This window comes from Melampsora larici-populina, assembly GCF_000204055.1.
Source record: "Melampsora larici-populina 98AG31 unplaced genomic scaffold MELLAscaffold_17, whole genome shotgun sequence".
In the NCBI taxonomy this organism is placed as follows: Eukaryota; Fungi; Basidiomycota; class Pucciniomycetes; order Pucciniales; family Melampsoraceae; genus Melampsora; species Melampsora laricis-populina.
The window spans coordinates 1518962-1545915 of record NW_006768781.1 but is presented as its reverse complement, the minus strand read 5'-3'; the positions used below and the strand labels follow the sequence as shown (position 1 = coordinate 1545915).

Below are 26954 nucleotides of genomic sequence, written 5' to 3'. Positions count from 1 at the left end.
AGAGTCTAGGGGTGGTATAATAATCCGTTACTAGGTTCTCTCCCTGCAAAGCTACCCACACCACGCCAAAAAGGTTATTGGTCTCACGGAAAGAGAGAGTAGAGTAAGGTGGTAGAACATGTAAAAAGAGAGTTTACCTTTCATCCAGAGGCCAAGGAAAGAAATATAACTGAGTGAACTTTTATAGTTCTCATTCCTCAGCTTGTGATCTACAACTAGATCTTCACAATTAAGAATGGAACTATCAGCTCTTGTCAGGGTATCAATGACCCATGTGAATTAGTCAAAAAGAACTGATTGCACAAAGTTTAATGATAGCAAACAAAGATCAATGTAGAAAGCAAAAGGCACAAGAAATTTAATACAAGGATATTCAAAATTGACATATATGTAGTGATACACATCATGTTTAGATGGGTACAGGTTTTTCTGCTGAAGGCAACTGTTGAAAACAATATTGTGTATCATTTGATTAAATCCAATAAGAGTTCCAGGATCAAAATTAAAACATGACCTATTGAACTCAAAGCTTCAAAAAGAAGAGGCTTGAACAGCAATGATAATCAAATAAATGTACTTGTACGACTCTTAAGGACAGCTGGAGAGTAGGCCGGCATGCCAGCTAATCTATTCATGCTAATACAAAACTCACCCAACACATCCTCACCAAAGGACACACATGTTATAGATAATGGTTCTGGAAATATGCAGCTTGATAGGTTAAGTCAAGGATAGGCAGGCATACATCTAACCACCCTTAAAAGCACCTTGTAGAGGAGGTATCAGCTTGCCTCAATTGGTAACTCATTCCTATACTTTTTTGTACTGCCATTCACCTGTCACATGGTCTCAGCTTCAATCTCCAGAATTAACTGAAACATTTGACCTGCATTATTTTTTCAGGTGTTGTGCTCTACACCTTTGAAGATGTTTGAAGTGCCCAGCAACACGTCTACATTTAGCCTGTGATAATTTCACCACACCTAATTGATTTGCTACATTGTCAGCATCACATGGGGCAAACTTTCAGCTCAGTGGTCCAACATAGATTTCCACTCAAGCATAACCACAAACCTGGCTCGCAGCGCTGCGCAGCGCTTCCAACCCCATTTTGAGCAGCGCAGCTGATTTTGGGCTCCCTCAAGTGCGTCAATGGTAAAGGCAGCTTAAAAAAAATCTCACCCAAAAATCTCAGCTGAAAGCGAAACTTGTGCCCAGCAGAGCTTCACAGCGCTGCAGGCAAAAAAGCAGCGATTTTTTTTTCAAAAATGAAATGTAATTGATTATTAAAAAGAGACATGAATGAGCGTCAAGAAAGATAAACAAGAGGTAGTAGTAAGGTGTTATAAAAGAGTGTAAAGAAAATGTAATAAAATAAAGTTGAAATCAAAAAAAGTGAAATGAAAACATTAAAAATGAGACTGTCGAGTTTTCTTTTTGACTGCCTTCTTTGCATATTCTAGAATTTGCCGACTTCACCAAAATCTCCAGCAAAAGGAACCCCTTCAATTGCCCAGATTCGACCACTAACCGTCATCTTGATCATTTGAGGAGCCAATCCACCACGTTCAGGAGTGCAGACTTGACCAGCAATTGAGAATGATCGCTTGGGTGCAGCTGAGGCTGCAGGTGTTGCCAGGTAGTTTTGAGCAAGTATCGATAAGACTGGATATTTGCCAGCATGAGTCTGTAGATCAATCACACATAAGTAAAGTATGAAAGTAAAGATTAAAGAAGGATAAGAGAATTGATTACTTACTTTCCACCAATCTAAAGCACATTGAGGATTGCTCATATCAGGAGAAACCATAGGGTCGATACCTTGAAGGTACCGCTCAAGTTCGTTCAAGTTGCTGGACGTTGCAACTTCATTATAAAGGTTAAAAAAGTCTGATTCATCTGATGTGTTGGTTGAAGCTGGAGGAGGGCTGTCGGTAGTTTGGCTTTGAAAATCGGGTGAATCACGCTGTGAAATGAATGCAGATTCCAGAAGATCTCGAGCTCGGGCGTGGTGATTAGAGTCGTCTCCAAAAGCGCGAGCAAAGAATTTAACTCGTAGACCGGGGTTAAAGAGGGTTGCTAGGACTATAGTATCACAATCTAATGATTCATCTAAATAGGTAATTATCTTACTTATCATCACATCCACCATTAGGTAGAGTGGATCATTCTCGTGCATCCTGTTCAACCGGTTTTCCATTGAAGACTTCAGCTGAACATACTTGGCTAAGACCATACAGCCAGTGGGTTTGTCACCCTCCATCTCTCGAGTCAGGATCTTATATGGCTGTGAGGTGGTGAAAGTATTGGTCAGAATCGATTAGAAAGAAAAGATTAAAGAGAACAAAATAAAGAATCGAGTAAAAAGAAAAGATCAAAGAGAACAAAATAAAGAAATTAAAAAAGACACTTACAGTGAGAATGTCTAAAATGTCCCTCATAGCTTGCCAATCCGCCACTGAGAAGATCATCTCCTCAAAATATCCATGCTTTTTACCGTCTTTTCTGGGTCGACGCTTTTTCGAGTGAACTTCGGTCAAATCTTCTGTCATCAAAGTATTAATCAGCTGAGGGAGGTTGAATTGAAAAGAGATATTAGCTTTCATTAAACACATCAAGTGTCAATTAGAAAACATAGAAATAAAACACCTACAGCTCGGGCCTCCCACATTCGCTCCCAACGCTCGGCGCGAATGCCCCAGCGAATTCCATGGCCTGACAATAAAACCTTGAGCGGCCTTAATCCATCTTCTACCCGTTGATGATTAGCTTGAACTCGTCGTCGATTGAAATCAGCACGATGAGCACTTGACCGAGTGATCTTCTTATTGACTGTGTCCATCTAAAAAATAACAAAAGAATGAGAATAAGGAAGTGAAAGGTTAAAAACAAAGAAAAACTCACGTCTTTAGTTAGTTGCATCATGTAAGTATTACCTAGAAGATACGCAGCCTTGCGGTTCTTATAATATGAGGGCATGTCCTCTTGCTCATCATCTTCTTCTTCCTGATCAGCTACCTCTTCATCAGCATTTGAATCGGCATCATTTGAATCCACACTTTCCAAATCATCAACATCACACCCATCGCTATCTTCATCAATTTCAGTACTTTTGACTTCCTCACATCCAGATGGCTCGTCTTCTTCTGTGATAGCAGCCATGAGTTCGACAGGAGGGAACCGACCTAACATGCTATGACGGATACGTTGTGGTTTCATTCCCAAGGCATCAAGTCCGGCTTTGACGATCAACCCCATCTTATGACAGAAACACCGGATGGACATTGATTTGGGGTTCCAACTGAAGTGATGGCCCAATTGCAGGACTTCGTCGTATAGCTGACGATGCATTTCACAAGCAAGAGTAAAATTATTGCTTCCTGAGTCGGAAACATTTGCAAGCATGTACCATTGAACCTCATGTCAGTACATGAACAATAATACAAAACTAATTGAAAAGTGAGAAAAGTGAGATATGAATAAAGGTGAATAACACTTATCTTTTGATATAAGTTGTTTTTCTTCAATAATGCCACCATTGGCTCGGCAAGCATTGAACCCTTGTGATGCCATGCGACGAGTTTGAAACTCAAGTGTCGCACGACATACTTCCAGTCATTCGTTTCGACCGAACACTTGTGCATCAGGTCTTAGCCAATACATGATAGCTTTGAGCATGGGATCGTCAATTCTACTGAAAGGTAAACCTTGAGAAACTTGCCAAACAGCAAGGCATTGATTGAGGGTGCGATTTGAATAAGTAGGTGCTGGGGTGATAAAAGCAGCAAGTGATCCTTGATGATCTTGCTGCATTTTCTGAGCTCGTAGTCCAGAAACTGTTGGAGGAAGTTTTGCACCGGCGTCGATCGCCCGTTGACGTTGAAAACATCCCACACCCGAATTCCCAGGCGCGTTACTTCCATCTCGATGGGTTTTGAGATTGGTACATGAGCTCAAGCTGATACGAACAACCATGTTACACATGAGACACGTATAGAAGAGGGGTGGTCCGTCAGGTGGCTACAAACAATTTGCATATCAGTAAACAAAGATTAGATAGCAATGAAATAATCGTAAAAATTTTGAAATTAATTACGTCTGGCACTCCATCTCTGTTGACTCCATGAAAAGGTTTGTCATAGTAAATGAATGGACTGTCGAATTCAAGATCAGCAGGTTGATTTCGCTTTTGCTTTTGGATTCGTTCGTTGTCTTCGTCTGAATCCTGTGCTAGGTCCACCTTGGGAGGTGCCAATGGTTCCTAGAGGGTTTGAAAATGAAAAGCAATAAGATTAAGTATGAAGTTTTGGTCAAAGAAGAGATTGAATCGATTTAAATAAATGCCTTTTGACTCTTCTGGCCCCTAGGTTGGCGCGGACGATCAACTGAGTTGGCTATCTCAACCTCTGAGATAGAGGCAGAGCGTTCTCGAGTTCGGTTGGAAGTACCTTTGCCCTATATATACCAAGTATAAGAAAGAGAGAAAGGGAAGAATGATGAAATTAAAAATTGAAAAGACTGAGTCGGTGACTTACATGGAATAATGAAACCAAGGCACGAGCTTGGTCACCCAATTCAACACCTCCAGGTAGAGAGGCCGAGCGTTCTTGACGGCGATGAACATGTTCATCTCGCACATCCCTACCTAACCCCAAGTCAACTAGACCACGGCGAGAGTCTGAAGAGGGGACTATCATCCCCGGTCCTCGTCTGACTGGTGTGACTATACGAGACGAGCGGCGAGGTTGGGTGGTACGTCCATTATCGGTCTCGGTCTCATAGCCCAACGATACAAAAGAACTAATGGTAGGTTGCTTAGTCTTAGACATGATTAGGATCCGTTTAAGTAGATTGAACAAATGCGACGAGTTTAATAAAGAGGAGGATGTGATTGTGGTGATGGTGAATGAAATGGATTGCTTCTATAAGGAATCGAAATATTCAGACAATTATCAGAGATCAACAGATGAGTCGATGGGATTCAAAGACAATACAAGAGAAGGATACTTACCTTTATGAGGTGAACTTGGAGCAGGTTGTCGGTCCACAGTCGCCAATATTGAAGCCGCCATTCGTCGAGGCTGAGTGAGATCTCGTGGAATGGTGATTCCATGGCAAGAAGAAAGTGAAAGATCTGAATTGGATTTCAAAAAGCAATTAATCAAAATATTAGATCAGTATGACGCCAAAAGAATTGGTGTCGTTTGATGGAAGGGAATTGGTGTTGCTCGATGGGATTCGATGGGCCAGATCGGTGGCTTGAGGTAGTGGTGGACGTGGTAGTGGTGGAATTGGGATGGCCTGAGCGCTGGATGGCTGGACAGCGGTGAAAGGGTTAGGGGCAGCAAAAAGCGCAGCGGGCCCAATTTGGGGGCCCCGAATATCAGCTGAAAACAAAGCGCCCCGGGGCCGAGTTTCCCGGCCAACGGAGCGGCTACGCCTGGCGCTGCGCTGTGCCGCGCTGTGCCGCGCTGTGCCGCGCTGTGCCGCGCTGTGCCGCGCTGCGCGCTTTCCGCAGCGCTGCGAGCCAGGTTTGATAACCATCTGCACAACTGCATCCAAAAGGATACCCTCCCTTATTTTGAGGTATAACATTCTATAAATTTTCAAGATGAATTACACAAACACAATATGAGAAAGAGAAACAGTTGTGGTAAACTTGACTGCCCTAGGTACATGTGGGGATTCAAATTCCAGATGTCAAATGATGATCAGGCACAACACCTGTGCCAGAAAGTGTTATGAGATTTCTAAATTTGATCAAATTTTAAAACAAACAGAAAGATCTCATTGATTGATACCCCAATTGAAACTGTACATGGAAATGAAAAGAAACAGGAAGAGAGAGAGAAAGATACATTGATTTATAAAGATGTCAAGAGAAATGTTCAAGAGTTAAATCAGATTGCCCTGATTAGAAAAAAATGGTGATATTCTTGGAATGTAAATTATCATGCTACAATCATGTCGCCAAACTCTTACAAAAAAATTCATTAAACAGTACCAAGAGAGGCAAATTCCCAAGAAAAGAAAAAAAGCCATTGGATAATTTATTCATAAGCATATTCATACCATTGTTGCCATTTCAGAATTCTTTAATAAACCAATCATAAGATCCTTGATCAAAAACAAACAATTCTGAATGAACTTTACTGTGATCCTCACACTTTCCATTATTGGACTTGTGAGGGTTCTGTTGTTGAAAAATTTTCAATGATCACTTTCTTCAAATACATTGTAATAATACCCAGCAATTAGTTGTAATCAGTTGGATCATTTTGTTTCTTAAGATGATATTGATTTGGTTTAGTAATTCATTTGACATCCAATCTAAAGAAGATCCAAAATGTAGTTTGTTTTCTGAATAGTTTGTTTTAAAAAAGATTTGAGTCAACTTACCTTTGAGTTGAATCCAATTACCATTTAAAAGAAATATAAACGATTGATAAAATATGCCTAGACTCAGAGAAGGGAAGATTAGAACAATTAGACAGTAGTTTGTTGTCACAACAAAAGGTCGGGGACAACAATGTCGCACGCATGCGAAGGTTAATGAGTTGGATGAGGCAGGGTCCTGACAGGGCAAAGCTTGATAGATGAGGACAAGGGCCATGATGAGACTGCATATAGGAAGATACTTATGAAAAGTACAATAAGTTGCAAAATGTTAATTGAGGTGTTTATTATTTGACTATATGTTTTATTGTTTAAAGCTCTCAAAGTGATGACTCGCTCTATTAGAGTTTTTTTGTTTTCTATATTGCACGATTCATCCCGTAAAGGGGTATTTTTTGAAATGCGGTGAAAAATATGAGAGGTCAAGTTGCCTGTTAGACAAGTTCTGGGAAAGCAATATCTCATAGTGGGGGGCAATCTAATTGTGCATGAAACAAGAACAATTGTCATTCAATCAATCAACGCAAATGTATAAGAAACACACAAGATCATCAAGAAACATTCAACAATACAGCTTATAATTTAGAGGCTTGATTCACTGATTTCAGAAGCATTCGGGAAGGGGTGTCGCCGCTGGCGTCAAAAACATTCACACCTGCAACTCCCTTGGATTTGGCATACTTGACTTTCTCTGTCAAAGAGGTTGGGTCGTCATACGCAATGAGTGTCTTGGTGGATGGGTTAAAGAGGAGCGGCTGCAAGGAAAGCAAAACAGAATGTAGGCATCAGTAACGAATCTATATCGTTTGGACTTTAGAGAGTATGACGTTGACTTACAGTTTGAGTACAGTTATCATAGTGACGTTCAAATCCTCCTTGTCCGGTAGCGGCATCAGGAGACAGAAATCCACAAGTGAGCAAGTCTTTGAAAATGAAGTTTCCTCCTTCCAATGGGCTGTTGCATCCAGTTGAAGTAGGGGCCACGTTCTTTACCGTTTGAGCTTGAGCCGACTTGTCAATGGGGCCAAAAAATAAACTCTTTTCCTTACCAGAGAAGTTAGTTGGGTCAAGTGTCGAGCTAGATAACGTGTACTGATAACCGTATGCAGGAATACCTAAAAGGATTTGGGAAGCAGGAAAGCCAGTTGAAGTCCAGGTGTCGATTGCTTGAGCCACCGAAAACTTATAGCTGGGGTCATTGCACGTGTCAAATAACGGGGCTCCTGGTCCAAAGAGAGGGGTCACAACCGGGAGATAAATGTCGTAGGCCATGATAGTGATGAAATCAAACAACTTAGCGTATTCTTTGTGGTCCTTCAAGTATTGTCCGTCTGGTCCCATGAACCCATGAACGGAGACTGCCGCAGTAAGCCTCTTGGATCCGATGGCAGCCCTGAGAGCAGTCAAGAATTTGAGCAAGTTAGCCGAGTCGTCTTTAGATATGATGTTACCCTCGTTTCCAGGCGCGTTTGGATACTCCCAATCAAGGTCTACACCGTCAAATCCATACTTGGTCAACGTTGAAGAGATTGTCTTTGCGAAGGTCTCACGGCTGGAGTCAGTGCTAACAAGAGAGCTAAAGTACTTGCTACCTGTCCATCCTCCGATCGTTAACGAAACTGTGACCTTGTGAGCTTTAGCACCCTCAACGACTGCTTTTATGTTGGCTTCGTTGTCAAACACAAATTCAGCTGATGGGGATTCTGAAGTAACAGCAACAAAATAATCAATGTGGTTATAAAGATCCCAAGGAATGCTTTCTGGGGGCAGCAAACCTGCTCGATAACTCTACAGAAATACATTAAAAACGTTTGGCGTAACAAGTCAGCGTGATGAACTGGAGTTAACAATGGAGATATGAAAACTTACAGGATAGTATCCCGAGATTTGAAATCCCTTAGAAGACTTTTTGCGGCACACTCCAGCTTCCACAACGGTGCGCTGGGTGATCAAGGCGGAAATAGAAAGCGCAAGGATTAAAGAGAATTTCGAATGCATAGTGTGAGTATTGTTCGATTAAAATATAGTCTTTCGTCGGATGGTTCAGAGTGATGGTCGTTTGTGTTCCCAAAGTGTGTATGTGTGTAAAGCGTTGGATGTGGATGGAGTTTGGAGACTTGGTCAGGATAGAGTCAGTTTATATACTCATCCTGATCATCTTGTGGAGAGCTTTTCGTCCAAGCATTGGCGGTATGATGAAAAGCATATATCAAATGGAACCTATAATTCGGATGTATTGAGGTGATCACATTTTGCTCTTGAGGCGTTTGATCATCTCAACGAATGTGATTATTTATTTTCTCTTACTACTTTTCCTCTTACCCGACGCTCATAAGAAGAGAGCTTTCTTCGCTGTATGCTTTTCATAATTTGTATAACTATCAATGCTTTTCGTACGATAAGATCCTCACCAATCCTTAGCCTGTTATTCCCATTTCCTTCAACACTGTCGTAGACCTCACGGGCACTACCAGTATGGAACGACTTTGAATGCAAATCCTGAGCACATTATAATGAAGAGCTTTTCAGCCTGAGCATTCATTCATCAAACAAAATCAATGATCTTAATGTCTTGAGATCATCACATATTCTCATTGAAATAAATCCCATCATTGTCATCTTTGATGGTTTTGTTTGATGAAAGGCAGATAAAATGGAGGCTAACGAGAATTCCACCCAAACTTGATTGGGCATTAGGTCAAATTTCCCATAAGTTGAAAACTGATGAGGGTCCGTTGATTGTTTGGGATTCTGTTAAGCTATTCGCATGTTGCTTTTGTGACATTTCCGTTCTCCACAAAGCACAGCTAATGCCAATGCCAAAAAAATGTCTGTTAGTATGGACCCGTACATTGAAGATATCAGTGCGTGTCCTAGCTCAGCAGATCTCATGTCTTTCATCAATTTCAAAGACCAAAAAAATCTCAAGTTGTTCAGTTAGTTGTTCACTTCTTCCTGCATTTTATAGAAACCTGTACTATAGGTTGATGTGCAATAAGGTATGGTCAGGAAACCCTTGAAATAAACTTATAATGCCTTCAGATACAAGCAACAATTGACCACAACATGTAACAGATCATTAAGCATTTCACAAGCTACAGAATGTAGCATCTTTCACCTGAACTTGATTCAAGATCCATGTCGGAGTCCTACTTGCAAACACTATCACTTGAAAACTAACTTTGTCTGGAAAAGGTAAAATATAAGCTAGTGCTTTGTTTGTTTTCATACTCTTATATCTTCAGTAGATTATAATTTGTTTACTTGTACATTATTTTGTTTTTTCGTGAAAATAAGCTGTGTAAGATGAAGGTTATTGGTAAACCTTATAGTATTCCACTTCTGATACATATGTGGGAATGATCCACATCAAGATGAAAGTTATGATAATATCACTTGAATGGTTAAAAAAAATTGATAGCCAAAATTTTCTGTACCAAGATATATGAGATATAAAGAGCAGGTAAATTTTATTAGTGAAAACTGGGATGAAGATTAAGTCAGGATATGAATGAAACAGAAACATGTGTGGGTGCAAACTTTGAGAGTATAAAAATTGTATGTGGAGAGATAAGAACTTAAAGAGACATGTGTGAATGTAGATGTGATTAGATCAAGAATATGATGAAATGAAAGAGATGTCTCCAGTGGGGTAGCAATGATGATAAACCATTTCAAAACAAGGTCATGGGATATGCAACATTGTGGAATGGTTTTTACATGTACTGCATATCACCAAATCAAGCAGCGCAACAAAGATACAACCACAAAAAGGCCTTGGATTCTTTTACCTCGTCTGTGAAACTGTCAGACGGAGTGCAGGCACCCTTTGTCTGGCAGTGAAACTCACAACAAACAATGGGAGCTTGGGATTCATCAAGAAGAAAATTATCTAGAGGAGTGACATGCTGGTACTAGTTTATCAAGTAAATAAATTAGATAACAAGAAGAGCTTGGATCAAGGCTTACTCTATCATGGTGTTTTGTAGATAATGCATGTCAATGTTCATTCTGACCAAATATATCATTAAGCCTAGATTCCCCAACATCATGAGGGGTCCTCATTGTATCTCAAAATAAAGGATAGAACTATTTTTACATAAGCTCAATCATCTAAAACTCCCATCACTGTTTATAAGCATTACATAGGTTTATTTTATTGGAAACTTGAATACAGTGCATGTTTGAGGTCAAAGGTGCACTGATTTTCAATAGGATGATCCTTTCCAAAACTCAAGTCAACTTTCTCCTAGAAGTTCTATGTTTAGATAGGTTTTGGTAAGACACAATGTATTTTGATAGCCTATGAATGCCTATACAAACAAGATGATCAAATCATTGAAGAAGGTAAGTTTTGAAAATAAAAGACACACTCATAGAAATAGTGATATTATCATTCTTCAGTAAGTTTTGAAGTTTGGAAAGATCTTGTATTTATGAGTTTAATAGAGAATTTGAAGTTCAATGAGTGATGTTATGTGTGGGTTATTTGTGAGAATTTTTCTGATATAAAGCTCACAATAATATCAGACCTGACGGTGATCTTACACTTCAGAAGATGTTCATGCTTAACTGCTTGAGTCAGATGGGTTACATGAGAGAAAGTTGTGGCTAGGCATTTATAGACATTCCCAATTTGAACAACATGACAAGCAATCAGACTTGTGCTACAAAACCCATCCTAACTTTCACACTGGTTTGTCCAGCCTTGACCAGAAATGTTTGTCTACTTTGGGAAAATCTGTTATTTGAAGCTCCAAAGATCCAATTGTGACAAAGAATCAGTTGGGGATTGGATGAAAGAAGACATATGAGTCAATATTTCCTCCCGAAGCTGGGCGTAAGAATTGAAAAGTCAAGGTTCAAGGAAGCTCATATATAACGGGCTTTTACGTGATTTCAGCCCTGAGATTAAAATGTTTGGTGAGGATATTTGAAGTACGATTTTTGATCTGTAACAAGGATTAGGTCGGTTGTACAGAGTTCAGTTTGAGTTCTTCATGTTTCTATTTCTCAAGTTCCTTTTTGAGCATACGATTACGATTACATAGTCAGTTAGATTGGTTGCTTCATCAAAGCTCATTGGCAGTCTTCAGAACCTGAACCAACAGTCAAGATCATGATATGATGTTCAATATCTCTACTCTTCGTTATTCGACTTGATTTAATTTGATTTAATTTAAACTATCCACTTCAGCTTTATTTCGATTTTCTTAAATTCCTCATTCCTTTACTTTAGCATTCACCAAACTCATCTTGTTACGCTCAAGACTGGGATCAATTGACTGAATCAGTGATTATCAACCAAGTTGAGTGAATCGATCTAAAGAAATGTCGAGTTCAAGTTCATTTTGGTTTCTGATGATATCCTAACCTCAGCTTTTCACTCGGCCTTTTCGTCAATCAATTCTATTTATTATTCCCAATCGAAACTTAATTTGACTTACATTTTCAAGACTCATCGGCTTCTTTACCTCGACCATTCGTTAGTGAACTCAACTCGTTTACCACTCAACATTCTTCATTCGATTGGATTACAAAGGTTGCTGAATAAGTTTGATACTTCCTTTTCTAATCCTCACATAGCTTCTAGAAGTCATTCACTGTGATCGCGACATTGAAACATGCCGCGTGCTACCAATAACCCACGCACTACCCTCACTCCGGCTGAGAAGTTAACGCGAACGGATGATTTGATGAGGTATTAATCAATTCCTCGTCGTTTTTCGTATGCTTTTACTGATACCTTTTGATCGTTCTTTCCTAGCGATGTTCTAGATGCTTGTCTTTGGCCTGACACCACTGGATTACCTGATGCCTCTAATCAGATGCAAAACAAAAGAACCATCAAATTCACTCCTGATTATCGTAGACCTCGATCGCTAAACATCGATGATGTCAAGGCCATCATCAGTCGGGTAAGTTTTTGATTGGGTTCTTAGCTTACTGTTTTGTCTGCCTTCCTTAGTCCCTGATAATTTATACCTACCACAGGTTCAATCCCATGACATCAAAAATATCAGTGAGGCTACTTCATTGATCAGACAGTGCGTTTAACTGCCCCTGGTCATCTCTTACTTGATCGCCCGCGATTGACTCATTGGAAGGCTTTTCTTAGGATACCGGCAGTGATGTCTTACATTGGAAAAGGCGAGCCGCCGCGAGTCGGAAAGTGAGTTATGTCACTCCTAACTCTTTGGATTCTTTTATCCCTAACAAATCCCGATGTCTTGTGCTGCAATACCGGCTTCTCTTCACCATTGGTAACTGATCATTTATTTCTGGCTGTCACCCTCAAACTTCGAACAGACATATTGGACTCTATCTTCAACTTTTCCAACCTAAATGTGGCATCAAATTTTGTGAGACAGATCGCTACGATCAACGACGTCGAGCATTGGGTCCTTCACTTAACCCATCGGCGATCTCTAGTACACGCGCTTCGTCATGCGCTGCTTCTGAATCGGTTCTTTCTGGTATGGAGATGGGAAACACGTTTGAAGCCAACAACTTACACGATTCTGCCTCAAACTCAATTCCAGGTACTCCATCTAAGAAACAACGTGGGCGTCAATCACGTCAATCAACTTCAGATCCATCAGCCTGTTCATCATCATCCAAACAACGCATCCATCTCGCTGTCTTCGCCAGTCGCGATTATCTTGTCAATGATATCGTGGTCGGTTGTGAAGGTTCTTTTGCAGACTTGACAGAAGAGGAAGATCTTCGTCTACGTGGTCTTCATCCACTTGATGGACATCCTGACTTCTCTCATCTCGTCAACTCTCGTGGCAAATTTCAAGTCTTCTGCGGTCCAGCTCGATTTGTCAATCACGATTGTAGAAATAATGTAGTTTTGCTCAGAGAAGGCTTCACCATCAAGTTTAAGGTTGTTCAACCGATTCGAGCGGATGAAGAAATCGTGACGAGTTATGGCGCTAATTATTTTGGTGAAGGAAACTGCGAGTGTATGTGTGCGACATGTGAACAGACTGGTCGTGGATTTTACGCCGAAGATCTCACAGCCTCCTCTCAGCAGCTTTCGCCGCTGTGTCCGCCTGTTAACGGAGTCACGTTTGACGAATCTGAACTCAGCTCAGTTGATGCGATCAATGGTGTCAAGGACGCGCTTTCTAGCCCGTTGAGTGTGAAGGAAGAGAGTGATCGGACTCTGTCGCCTATCTCGAGTGTGAAGGAAGAGAGTGAGCGGACCCTGTCGCCTATCTCGACCGAGCAGGAACCTAGTCTAAGCCTGCTAGCAGAGTCTAGCAGCCTACAAAATGAAATTATCCGGCCAGAAAGTGCAATACGTCGAGGACGAGGAAGGCCTCCATCAAAACGTACGGCTTTACATCAGGCTCTCAGTAAACCAGCACCTACACCTGAGACTAGCCAGCCCAAGAAGCCCCCTACCAGTCCTTCTCGCTCATCTTCTTTGCGACGTCATCACTCAAGGGCTAGTTTAGTCAAAGCTTCTTTGGCAAGCTCTGTAGAACGGCCTGATTTTGTAAGCAACGTGCGGTTTACGCGGACTACTGATCTCACGCTCCCGGTCCTCAACAACCCTGGCACATCTCAACTTGCGGAACCCTTTTATGAGTCAGAATGGAATCACGATCAAACCGCCGACAGCACTTCTACATCGCTCTCAATCTTAAGCACAGCTGAGCAAGAAGAATGTGAAAATCTTCACAACAATCACGACGAGCTCAGTCAACCTGCTCAAGTAGCCAATGTGACTTCTAAGCGAAAAACGTATTGGATCACTAGCAAACAACGTCAATTAGGACTCCTTCCGTGGGATTCTGATCGATCCCAGAAATCCGAACATCGAGCTAGTCTTGCTCATGATAACCCACGTCGTTACTCTTCTATCACACCTTCTTTACTAGGACCTAGCGGTTCCCAACGTCGACAGACAACTTCTTTCCTTCCTGATCACCAATTGTCCCAATCTGAACCTCCATCAGGTGAATTCAGGGACACCAAGAAACGTGCATTTAGTAACAGTACTACAAGTCTTGATGCACATCTTCCCAAACGAAGCTATTGGATCTCAACGAAAGAAAAACAATTAGGTATCGTACCATGGGAACCACCACCACCAGACGTAAAGGCCAAGATTTCAGAACCACAACCAAGAAGATCGACAAGATCAGCTCAAAAAGCTATTCAAGGGGTCCAACCTTTCAAAGGATTACCTAGTGCACCACGTGGTAGTAGATTAAGTTTTAGAGTGATTGAGAGTGGAACACAAGAAGCTGATTTACTTGGGAGTGCGATTGGAAGGGAGTTATTGGGATTTAGACCTACTAAATCGAAGAAGAAAGCTGAGGAGGAGCCTAAACATACGACAAGCAAACCGAGTGAAAATCAAGAGGGCGTATCTCATACTAGGGATCAAGATGAAGTAAAGACCCAAGGCACAAGTGACAATACGGTGAGCTCTAGCGCGAAGAGAAGAAAGACCACAGTTTCGGGCTTTCCATCAAGGCGTCGGCGAAAGTCTTCTTTGTTAGAAGGATTAGGCTCAAGTGATGAAGAGAAAGAAATGAGGTCAATAGATGATCAGCCAGGTGATCTGATTGATGAAACAGAAGGAGAACAAACAAATGAAGAAGGAATGAATGAATATGATTTAGCAGGAAAGATCTTAGGATCAGTAATAGCTATTGGATCATGGAGTAATCCAGATTCATATCGAATTCAATCAAGTTGTAAAACGAATGCAAACAAATCATCATCTGAAGTAGTGAAGAAAAGTTCAAATTCAAGATCATTAAATTCATCTATAAAAGATATTACAAGTAAATCTTTAAATACTAGTATTGAATCAGTTGAACTTGAAATCAATGAGGTTTTAGATATAGAAAGAAATCGGAATGGCAAAACCGTTGAAGGGAATCAAGAAAGAAAACTTGAGGAAATGGGAATGAATGAGTTGGAAGAAGAAGTACCAAGTCTGTGTGGTGTTTGCCCCTCGTCGAGCGCACACGAGTCGCCTTTGTGCCTCAAAGGCAGTCCGTGTGCGCTCGTTGTCGAGAGACTGCCACAAGGTCACGATGAAGAAATCGATATGTTAGAAACATCGGTTGGAGAAGATCAACTTCATGATGATCAATGTGATAAGAAATCGATTCCAAAAGTTGGAATTGAAGATGGGAATGAAAAACTTATTCATTCTTGTTATCATCATCATCATCATCATCATCATCATCAGAAAGCCCATCAAAATCTTACAAGTGAATTAAGTGAATTAGATGATTGTTAAGGTTTGATAAGGGTGTTGTGTAATCAATCTATTTCTATAGAAATTAATCGTTTATAGTATCTTCTTAATTCTCTTTGTTCTTGTTCTTATTGTGATGATGTTTGTTTTGTTTTGTTTTGAACAATGGGACTTTGATTTGGTTTGATTGTTTTATTTTTTTTCTCTAAAAACTCTTTGAAATATTATTGTTATTGTGTTAATTTTGTTTTGTATGAGTGGTTTATTTAGGGTTTATTTTACAACAGTTGTTCTTTAGAGAAGTAGTTTGTTTCATATGAGAAAGATTAAAGTAGGGATAAGAAACAGTACATTGGGTTAATTAGAAAGAAAGCAATTCTTTTTCATTCTTTTTCAATTTCATTCCATGTTGTTTACTTTTAGGGCCTTGAGAGGTAGATATGAAGGTATTGTGAACTCATGGACTGACATTTATAGGTCTGGGTTGAGGTTTGTTGGATTGGAATGGATGATGATCTTACTATGCTACTGTGACACTGCTGATGGAACAAATAGAAATTTCAATGACAACATCATCCTTACAGCAGATTCAAACCCCCTCGTACACGGTCACCTGTTGGTAAGTTTGCACAAAGAAAAATAACCTCACATCACCCTCTCTCCACCACCCACGGTCCCGGAATGACGTGCTCGTATGCAAGACTTTTAAGTCTCATTCCAAGAGTGGACAATTCACGCCACAATCATCGGTCGGTGGCGCACGCCGTACACACCACAATTTTACAGCTCGATCAAGGTGAATCTAGGTTGATCTAAAATGTGGGACAACTCAGTTTGGTGTTTGCTAAACTCCATTGTTGAGTTTGAGTGAGTTCATATGTACCATTTCAAGTCAAGATCTACCTGAATTGACCTTAACAACAAGATGGTATTCTTCTAGATCTAGGGTATTCAATCTCACTTTACAGTCAGCCTTCCACAAAAAATGTGGTGACGAATTAAATCACTTTACACTGCTTGTACTTTCGCCTTCAAGAATTTTGGATCTTCTGTCGTGATGAGTTTAATATTGCCCGGTCGGTGTATCTTCTTCCCGTGAGGATGGGTCGCACATAGATTGGTCGTCACTTTTAGTACACTCCTCGAAGAAGCTTTGCTTACTTTACCAACTATATCTCAAGACCTGCTACTTTGGATTGCGCATGTCGATTTCACCTGAAGCTTGCTAGGATCAAAATCACCTCTCAATGCCACAAAATTCAACTATAGCTGCTAGTGGATCACGTGGATCAAGAGAACAAGAAGAAGTCGTAGAGGGGAAACCTGATCAGCCCCGAGAAGTACAATGCAAAGGTTTTATGATCACCGAGTCCGATGCGTTCAAAATCAAACGCAAGATGGACTTTCATCGTGAGTTGCTTGGTTGAATGGATTCTGAATGGCCTCCATCCCTGACATAGATTTTTGAATGATAGTTTTACCTTTGTCAGTAGATTTTATTATGAAATCACAAACACAAGATCAAATTCCTCAACCTTGGGCTTTCCTCCACATCTCACAGGATGATGATACTTTATTTCATTCAATTGTACGCTTTTTAGGACTACAGTTTATCGAAGCACCTTCCGCTCTTGCCCACAGCTAATGCTATCCTGTTTTCAGTGTTGCTAAAACTATTTTGGGATACACGTTGATTTTATCCTCGGAGAATGACGTTAAGATCAGTCCTAATGAATTCACAACACTCGGGACCACATTTTACGGTACGTCATGATCTCCCATCTGGGTTCCATGAAGCACGTGTCACTTTAACTGAGGTTCAGTTTTTATGTGATTCAGTTTCCTACTTAGTCTTTGTATTTCCTCAGAACTTACTCATGGGACGTTTTCCAGTGGGTAAAATCTTAACGGGAAACATCCTCTTGGTATCCATCTTGATGGGAGCTCATGCCGTTAGTTGATTGATCTTCATCTTTCTTCTATGAATGTGATAAGCTGACCATAGTTTCGATAGGCGTGTATGAACTTTGAACATTTACTATTTTGTCGACTTTTACTAGGAGCGTGTCTATCTAGTATCACATCTGGGCTCATGTCTGTTACTTCAAGGTCAGTGACAGCTCACGGTAAGGCTCGAGAACAAGGAATCGCCGAAACTGATTGAAGAATATCATTAGGTTCTACTCTCGGAGTGAGCGTAGTCCGAGAATCGGTCAGTGATTCTTTTCAATTTTGGATGTATCCAGTCCCTTTGTGCACTGATACACTGCTGTTTTATTACATTTATCATTATGTAGGTTACTGGTTTGTAATGAACGTAAGTAGAATAATCAAAAAAGATGTTCCATCCGGTAATATTCACAGTCAGATTTTTGTTTGGATACTCTCTGCGTGTAGTCAGTCGGAGGCATCTTTAACAGCTTAGTGACATATATTCTCTCAGGGCATACTTTTACAAAGGTAAGCGATAACTCAACGGTTGAAGGAATTCCTGCCAACGTAAAAAGCTGATACCGGGGGCTTTTTCGCTTTACAGCTACATGCATGGCAATGGTTGTATCTCATAGTCTCCTTCATGGCTTTTGCCATCTTTATTCTGTTTTTGTTATTTTTTCCTAATTCCCCCTCAACGGCCTGGTTTCTGAGGGACAAGATGAAAGAGGTAGCCAGAGAAAAACTGGAGCCCAGTGATGTGAGCATTTCCACTTTGTTTTCTTCTTCAAGACATTGACTAATATTACGCTTTTATTAGCATTTTAATGGCCCACGATGGTTTGATAGGGAACAGGCTGTTGAGGCCATATGTGACGTTAAGACTTGGATTTGGTTTGTATATATGATACTCGTCAACATTCCCAACATCACATGCCATCAAGCATTACTGGTCAGTAAATATATTTATCGTGCGCCGAATTCTGGTTAGAAAGCTAAACTCCTTGGTGGTCTGAAACCTATTACAGTTTTCATTTTTCGAATATTCAGCTCGCAACACAACAGCGCTGAGCTGCACATTTAGTTTGATGCATATCATCAATATTTACATAGCCATGTATCTTTTGAGATGTTTTAGTGGAGCCAGAGCCTACGTAGGGAGTGAGTGAGCTTTTTTTGCTTAATATGATCCACTTTGATTAACTCGAAACTATTGAAACCTTCATTTCCAGTCTTCATGCAAATCCCCAATGTTATAGGTACAGTGCTAGCCATCATGGCACCTGAAAATAGCAAGGGGACTCTGATCGCGTCTATATACCTTACTTGGTTCTCTCCTATTGTATGTTCCGCCTTGACCCGCCCACAAAAAATATCATGTCCTAATGGTCTCAATCCTGAACTCTACTTACAGGCCTATATTATTGCTCTTGACCTGATCATCTCTAACACGAATGGTCATACGAGTTGAGTCATTCTCAATCCCATCAAAATTTCCTCGAGGTCTTTTTCTAACGGACCGTAAAATGATGGATCCTGATGAGATGATGTTTAAATATGCTGAAACTTAGAAAGAGTGACTGTCCAGTCAATTGTGATGGTTGGTCACTGTTTAGGACATTTAATTTGTAAGTGACTTTTCTTCGATGAGTCTAAATCAAGAGATAAATTCTAACAGGAGCAAAACAAAACAAAATCTAGCACCTGGAATTTGGAAGGATCAATACAATCCTAAAAATCCCTCACCTTGGTTCGCGATGGGTCTATGTTATCTCGGGTGTAGCGTACTTCTCATAGTGATGAGAGTCTACTTGGCAAATGAAAATGCCAAACGAAATGAGAAAGCTGGGTTAAGTGACTCGGATTCAGAAAGATGTAAAACGTCGATAGACAGAGATACTACTAGTCCATCAGCTAGGATGTCAACTATACGACCTCATTTATTGAAGAATAATATTTATGACCACCCGAATGGAGATATTACCGATATAAAAGATCCAGGTGAGCTCCAATGTTGACAAGACCTCTCAGTCATCGACCCCTCGAAAAGGCTGAAAACTAATGCTTTATGTTGTAAATGATTTTCAGACTTTCGATACGTTTTATAAATCTCAATTCAAAATAGATCTAAATTTGAGAGATTAATCCGGTTAACAACTAAGCCCATCAGATGGAAATCATATCACTGAAGAAGTTGGCGCGCTACGTAAGACAGAAGCTAGAAATTTTCCCTCAAATTCTTTACAATCATGTATACATAAATAAAAAAACTTTCAAATAAAATAAAAACCCTGGAAAATGTATCAGGTTTATAACCTAAAGCCAATCGAACTGAGATACCAAACACAGCATCACAATCTATGACAGCATGACTGTAACCGCGTAGCACGTTGACGTGCACACACAGAAGAGCTTTGATAGAGACACGAAAGAGCTATCAAATAGGTCACCTGGAAGGTGAACTCTCTTACATAAGCTGGGTTTCATGATGCAGGTTTGGGTACCAAATTGCAGCTTCTGGGAACTTTCCACAGATTGACAAAACATCTGTGCAGTCTCGACCACATTTTGCCTACTAATCTGAAACACAACTTGGCCATAATTACATAAGCTGAGTTTAATGATGCGGGTCTGGCTATAAAAATAGCACTGATCCCCACTTCTGGGAGCTTGCCAGAGATTGATAAAACAGCTGTGCAGTCTATTACACATTCTGGAAACCAATCAGAACCACAATGTGGCCATACTTACATAGACTGTGTTTCTGTATGCAGGTTTGAGTATCAAATCACACTGGTCTCCACTTCTGGGAACTTGTCACAGATTGATAAACCAGCTGTGCAATCTATCCCACATTTTGGAATCCGATCTGAACCACAACTTGGCCCCTGGAAATTTCTCTCAGAAAAGGTATATAAGCTCCCTCTCTTCTCCAAATTCCCCCTTTATTCATCATCATATTGACCACCATCAATTTAGTACTGAACTTCCAAATAAATTCCAAAAAGGAGTTCATACATTCAAATAAGTTAGTTGATTGATTGGCTTCAAGAGTATGAAATTACAATCGCCATCCAACTTCATCATCTTCACAGCTCTCATCCTGGGACTGGCACAAGTGTGCTTCTGTACACAATGTGGCCACTGCGGAGGTGTATTGAGTTGGGAACAACAACAAGGCAAATGTGGTTATAGTCTGGATTGTTTATGTGGTGCTGCCAGTGGAATAGAATGTCCAATAAATGTATATGTCCAACAGTTGCGATGTCGGACCTGCAGGAAGTACAGTGGAAATTATCAAATTACAACACCATGCCAAAATGCCGGACAACATCCTAACATACGTTGTGAAGGTTGCGAAAGGGCCAGAGGTTACTCCAGATCATAAAACTAGAGCCTTCTCACCCGTGGTGGAGGTGGATCATAATACAAGTGAGTTTCCTGGTCTGGCAGGTGCCTGTTTATATATCTGTGATACCCCATGCTAACACAATATCTTCTTGTCTCTGTAGTATATCAAGTGTCCACCATAAATCTTGTTGACCCCCAACACTGAAGCCAAATTTCATTCAAAGTAATTTTTTCAATCCAAGTTTGACCTTATGCCAAGCCTACCTCATTCAAGCCAGTCGATTTGTTCTCATCACCTTCTCACAACACCTGGCCTTTTTCTTCTTTTTCTCTTGTCTCTTGCTGTCTCCTGGTTATTTCTTCTTTGAGGTGCTGGTCCAGGGGCCCTGAAGGATGCAGAATACACAGGGAAGAGAATGAAATCCTGTTGTCTATAGTTATCCCTCTTGCACTTGCCTTACATTTTGGATAACATTTCCTTGAATTTAACCCTGCCAAAATCATCCTTCAAAGACATGACAAAATGGTGCCATAACAGTGCCCGTGAACAGTGCCCCCAATGGTGGAGGCCTTTGAGAGTACAAAGGCAAGCCTTTGTACTTTCTGGAGCCCCCAACATTGTGGGACCTCTCCACAGGCACTGTGCATCATACTCTCTGTGTTTTTTTGCCTTTTGTTTTCACCCTATTAAAACCCAATAAACTTTGGGAGAAGGCATCATAACTAATTCAAATCCTGATCCATCTTTTACTGAATCTTTATTACACTGCAAATATAATGTGTTTCTGCAAGATGAAACATAATTGAATTTAATGCACAAAATGATCAATAATGTAGATGAAATGCAGAACAATGCAGTTTAATGCACTTTCAATCATTTTGTAAATCAAATTCAATCATTTTTCACCTCAGAGAAACATATTTTATTCACAGTTTTAACTGATTGACTCAAGGCTGTACCACAGTCTACCCAAACTGTGTTACCCATTTTGTCAGAAACTACATTTGATGGTGCTATATCACAATTTACTATTCATAATTGATGTAAGTATCATGACCCCAACCTGAGATGATGTAGGATATGTCTTGAATGGACATAAAAATCTGGTGAAGTATTGGGCGTAAATCTTCAAAAAAAGTATGCCAGGATGATGCTATCACTTGACACACACACTGATGGTACAAGTATATAAGGTTTTGATGACTTATGCAGATTTAGTTCCACATAGGTGAGGTTCAACATCATATTCACACAATCATCATACATATTAAGAGAGAACCATGAATTTGAACAAAACTGGACAAAACTACTCTCTCAGCCATTTCACTTAGGGTACAAGTCCAAAACCTCAGTTCAATACATCACTATGTACACGTATGTACACTCAGCATCTGAATTCCAAATGATCGATCAAACCTCATCATTCAACTTTAATCAAATCAAATCAGCATCAAGATTATCAAGATCACCATCAAGAAAATTCAATTTATATTAGGAGCTGGAATCAAGGACCTGTCAAAATTGGAATCAATCATCAATTCTTTAACTCCTTGACATGTTTTGCAGATGAAATCTCAGATCTTGTCCTTGCCAAGGTGAAGGGACATCCAGCTTGGCCTGCTTGGGTCAGTTACATGTATTTCAAACCATACCAGTCCTGTCAGTGTCAAAAACTTCAGAAGTATTAATGTTATTGCTAACAGTTTGACCTGAAACTTTCACACAGACAATCTTTCAATAAACAAGACTATCAATCTTTTGAGACAAACAGAAAATTGCCCAGAAACCTCTCATCTAGTGAAGTTTTTCAGACAGGGGATTAGTAAGTTTTCCACTCTAGACACATCATAAGAACCTCACTGATTAGAGTTATGTTTTGATTATAAATAATGCAGTGCCTGGACAAAACAAAGGAGATGGTCCAATTGGAAGCACCATAAATCAAGGTCTGTTATTGTTTGATTCCGTTCGTTTGCTATAGTTTTTATCTTCAAAGCTCTCCTGAGAGTCTATTGCATGTCATACAAGTCGAAAGACTGACCTTCTTGATTTATCTGACCGGGATTTTATCAATAACCCAAACAAGAAGGGAGGTGAACTGCATGTAGCTTATGATTACTCGCTCTCGACCCAACCAATTGGGAAGCAGAACAGGAAGCCCATTTACGTCGCCAATTACAACACTTGGGTGCTCTTGAGTTGGATGAAGTAGGAGTTGGTGAGAGCAAAGAAACCCCAGCCATTCATCATCACCAAAGACATCTTAAGTAAGCACTTTGTTTCATCATGATATCCTATCTAAGAAAGACAAGAATATTCATATTTGAGGGTTTTCAACAGTTCCATCAAATTTATATTATGATGACAATGAAAGATATTCATTTGAATCCAATAGAACAATTTCATTGGATGAGAAACATGATAAATTGTTTTGGTGAGGTAAAACCATAAGAATCAAATGTTTTCTTTAGTGATTGTTTTGATAATTCAAGTGTTTCTAGATGTTTATGAGATTTCTTTCTTTTTTGAAATCCCGTCGTCATTCTTCAATCATCATCATTATTATTATACATATGAACAAAGAACCCTCAATTCAAACAAAACTGGATAAAAATCTACCTCGTCAATCCCCTTATCATCAAAACTTTTGATCATCAAGACTTTGAATATCAACTGCAAATCAGAGCCATAGCCCTCTGGCTCCTAATAACCAATCCCGATCTGTTTACTTGATCATAATCAAGATCTTTGCTCGATTCAAACCAAGTCATTTACTCGATCATAATCAAGATCTTTGCTCGATTCAAATCAAGTCCTTTACTCAATCCAAATCAATCTGTTCACTAAATCAAAATCGAGCTTCCCATTGATATGCTTCCTGAATCTGAGTCCAGTTCTTTCCACCGATCAAAATCGATGCCTTCAGTCAATCAAGCTCACCATTTTACTCAATTGAAATGTTTGCGATGGATTTGTGCTTTGCAAAGGTGAGCTCATCATTCACAGACTTGAAAGCTTACCATCTTGAAATCATCACCAGCATCACGCTCTGAATGGGTTAAATGTGCAAAGGCATTCGGAAATCACTTATCTCCAGAGGCTTACTGTCATCACTTCTACTGTCAACAATGCAATCCGAGTTGACTACATCAATCTTACCATAATATTTCATTGCATCAAAAACTTTGCTGCTGTACACACCCATCATGGTCTCTAGCAAGGATGGATCCAAAGCTTGAGCAAATCCTAGCCTGTGTTATGTTACGTGAAGAACGTATGCCAGGCAAAGCAAACTCAACCACTACTCCAATGTATGCCAAATATCAGGAATTATGTATCATGCACAACCTCAAGGAATCCACATGTGAAGTTTTACCTAGATCATTGCACAAACAGTTAGTGATCTACATTTTTATATGATTGATTGCCAACTGGCTTCAATCTTTCAGTTTCAAAATTGAATATATTGCTCTCTCTATCAATCAGATCATTTGGGCTTCTTACCAGACAACTTCACAATACCTGAAGTTTTCTTCAATCCAACCTGAAGTCTCACCTCGATCATGGGACAAAGAGTAATCCACATCTTTATATGATTGAGTGCCAGCTGGATCTAATTTTTTCAGATTGAAAGTTGACTCTGTTGCTCTCTCTCTGTAATGTAGCCGCCCTTCCAAACAGATCATTCAAGCTTCCTACCAGTTTGGTAGATTGTGTTGCACAATACCTGAAGTGTCAACCTTTATACCACCAGAGTTTACTTCACAGATCAAAGGAAAGAATCCAGCATCTACCATTCCAACACTTGATTTATTAGCAGCCATTTAATTACCAAAGATGATTTTAAAATCTATCACAAAGTGTAACACAGATGGTCAAGCAATTCTTAGTGCTGATATAGCTATTACAGGTGGTTGTAGTTGTTTGCCAGGTTCATTGGACCAATTGGTGTGAATGTGAAGCTCAAATGCCTGGAATTAAGTTCAAGATCACAGCGGTGTTGTGAGCAAAAGTTCTCACTAATCAACTTTTTATATCAAGGCAAACAAATAATAAAAAAAAAAAAAAAAATCAATCTGCGTAATCAGATTTAAATAGCTAGTAGAACACCTTTTTAAACTTATATTCTATTTTCACATTTATTTCTTCTTTCTTCTTGATCATCTTTCTTCTTTTCTTTTATTTTTTTTATTATTTCATTTTTTTTACAATCAACACAAATCATTAATAGCACACCCCAATTAGTTTTTTTTAATAACAAAAAAAGAACATCAAAATCACTAATCTCGACATTCAAAATTTCCAGTTTTTTTGATATATAACAGCTCAATTTTTTATAATTCTTTCTTTTTTTTAAAAAATCTACAGCCATTCCGATATTGCTTGTCGCACCTTTTTGAAAAAGAAAAAGTTTGTGAGCTTGAAACCTAAGTTTTAACCGGCTAAAACCTGGAATTTGGCTGTATTGCCTTGAATTACAGCCAAGTTTGAAGTTTTATTGAGTAAAAACAGGTAAAAACTTAGGTTTCACTTTTTCTTTTTTTTTTATAATTCTTTCTTTTTTTTAAAAAATCTACAACAAACATATAATAACTATTCTTTTCTTTTTTTTTACGGTCGCGGTTCTTTCTATTTTTTCTTTTTTTTGGTTACGTTTCTTTTTTTTTTACATAAATCAGGGGTGAATTGAGGGAGAAAGCGAGTGGGGTAAACATTAGCAATGCGGATGGAGAGACAACAAGACATATAAACTAATAAGAAGATTGGGTGAAATCAATTCGGCTGAAAAAAGAAATTCAGGTGAAAACAAATCGGCTTACGATAAAACTCATACCTCGGGTAGTCAAAGAAGTATTTGGAGAATCGCTGAACATCCTATTTCAAACATTGATAACACTTGGGCAAGCTACCTACTGAAAAATGAAAAAAACAACGGGATCGGCCGAAAAAAAAAACAACATAAATTTATCTTCCACATTACAACATTTAGAAGTTGCAAATCCTATTGATAACGAAAAAAAAAAAAGACTTACTCGGGGAGGTATAACAGTCACATGTAGGCGATTCCACGTGCCAAAATGACTATATCGGGTCATGCTACAATAAATATAATACCCAAGATCTTTTTTTCAGTCGAACGTAACCGATAAACGACCCTCATCACCTTTTCTGTTTCTTTTTTTGACAATCCTCGAGCGAAATCAGCAATCATCACGATGGAGCCAATAGTATGAGAGGAAGTTTTGCGGAAAATAAGTAACGGGTGGTTTACGTTAATTTTCTTTTCCTTTACGCGTGATTTGGGGCTCTATCCTCCTCGTGACCTTGAAAAGCTAGCGATAATCTTTTCTCTTGTTGTGAATATCTTTAGTTAGGACCATGTGGGTGTTGTGAGTGAAAGAGTTGAAGGGAGGGTATAAGAAGTGTACTTGTTGGGTGTTTTTTTTTGGTTTCTTTCTTTTTCTTCATCACCGACAGTGTAGAGTTTTTATAATTAAATCTATTATATTACTTTGTAGTCCTTGGTCACTTTAAAATCAGCCCCCTCTAAGAGGGAGATCTTTAATTTTAGTAGTGTTATTTTTTTATTTTTTTTTGTTCGAAATCAACCAGGTTGCTAGTTAGTTGCGCATAAAACTGGGAATATCATCCACTTGGGTGTTGAGTATTATTTCATCGCTAGAGCTTTGACCCAATTAGACTTGCACAGTCAAGGCCCAAGTATCTTTATAACTAAGAAAGGGCAGCCTTGAGGCCACTCTAGCGTTCTTGCTCCCAGGGCACTAGTTTTCCTCTTTCAAGTATTGTTTACCGCTTGTGGCAGTAAAATCACTACAGCGGTTGGAAACATATCTGAACAACTTTTTGGAAGTCGGTTAGGAGGTGGTATCTTGACTAGCCTGGGATCATTCCCTCAACTATGGGTGGGCAAAGATGAAGTGAGTGCAACCATTTGGCTATTTTGGACCTAAGATCTTTCTCGGGCTACCATAGAATGTTGATACCTTTTTCTTTCACAGTATAAAAAACAGGGACAATCAGTAA

At 39.6% G+C, this 26954-nt stretch overlaps 7 protein-coding genes across 7 annotated transcripts; 5 read left to right on the top strand and 2 right to left on the bottom strand.

Annotated features, from left to right (window-relative positions):
* Positions 1 to 5169: 5169 nt before the first annotated feature.
* On the bottom strand, positions 5170 to 5595 carry MELLADRAFT_86324 (uncharacterized protein; the record flags this gene model as incomplete). The annotated part of the gene is made up of 1 exon (XM_007409783.1): positions 5170 to 5595. The coding sequence occupies one exon, from the start codon at positions 5593 to 5595 to the stop codon at positions 5170 to 5172; it is 426 nt and encodes a 141-aa protein (XP_007409845.1).
* Positions 5596 to 6971: 1376 nt separating this feature from the next.
* MELLADRAFT_106425 (family 18 glycoside hydrolase) lies at positions 6972 to 8394 on the bottom strand (the record flags this gene model as incomplete). Its single annotated transcript, XM_007409782.1, has 3 exons — positions 6972 to 7151; positions 7234 to 8184; positions 8266 to 8394. 3 exons carry the CDS (start codon positions 8392 to 8394, stop codon positions 6972 to 6974), a joined length of 1260 nt encoding a protein of 419 aa, XP_007409844.1.
* A 4133-nt stretch (positions 8395 to 12527) lies between these two features.
* Positions 12528 to 15260, top strand: MELLADRAFT_63110 (uncharacterized protein; the record flags this gene model as incomplete). Its single annotated transcript, XM_007409793.1, is given in 3 exon segments — positions 12528 to 12568; positions 12706 to 15203; positions 15223 to 15260. 3 exon segments carry the CDS (start codon positions 12528 to 12530, stop codon positions 15258 to 15260), a joined length of 2577 nt encoding a protein of 858 aa, XP_007409855.1.
* On the top strand, positions 15255 to 15990 carry MELLADRAFT_71865 (uncharacterized protein; the record flags this gene model as incomplete). The annotated part of the gene is made up of 1 exon (XM_007409794.1): positions 15255 to 15990. The coding sequence occupies one exon, from the start codon at positions 15323 to 15325 to the stop codon at positions 15665 to 15667; it is 345 nt and encodes a 114-aa protein (XP_007409856.1).
* Positions 15991 to 16872: 882 nt separating this feature from the next.
* MELLADRAFT_63109 (uncharacterized protein) lies at positions 16873 to 19028 on the top strand (the record flags this gene model as incomplete). The annotated part of the gene is made up of 9 exons (XM_007409795.1): positions 16873 to 17035; positions 17119 to 17213; positions 17640 to 17734; positions 17923 to 17942; positions 18069 to 18085; positions 18378 to 18509; positions 18586 to 18718; positions 18790 to 18899; positions 18972 to 19028. The coding sequence occupies 9 exons, from the start codon at positions 16873 to 16875 to the stop codon at positions 19026 to 19028; spliced, it is 822 nt and encodes a 273-aa protein (XP_007409857.1).
* A 3056-nt stretch (positions 19029 to 22084) lies between these two features.
* MELLADRAFT_106423 (uncharacterized protein) lies at positions 22085 to 23180 on the top strand (the record flags this gene model as incomplete). The annotated part of the gene is made up of 5 exons (XM_007409796.1): positions 22085 to 22137; positions 22405 to 22534; positions 22656 to 22731; positions 22805 to 22855; positions 23059 to 23180. The coding sequence occupies 5 exons, from the start codon at positions 22085 to 22087 to the stop codon at positions 23178 to 23180; spliced, it is 432 nt and encodes a 143-aa protein (XP_007409858.1).
* Positions 23181 to 24131: 951 nt separating this feature from the next.
* On the top strand, positions 24132 to 24737 carry MELLADRAFT_106422 (uncharacterized protein; the record flags this gene model as incomplete). The annotated part of the gene is made up of 3 exons (XM_007409797.1): positions 24132 to 24304; positions 24359 to 24484; positions 24575 to 24737. 3 exons carry the CDS (start codon positions 24132 to 24134, stop codon positions 24735 to 24737), a joined length of 462 nt encoding a protein of 153 aa, XP_007409859.1.
* Between the last annotated feature and the right edge of the window lie 2217 nt (positions 24738 to 26954).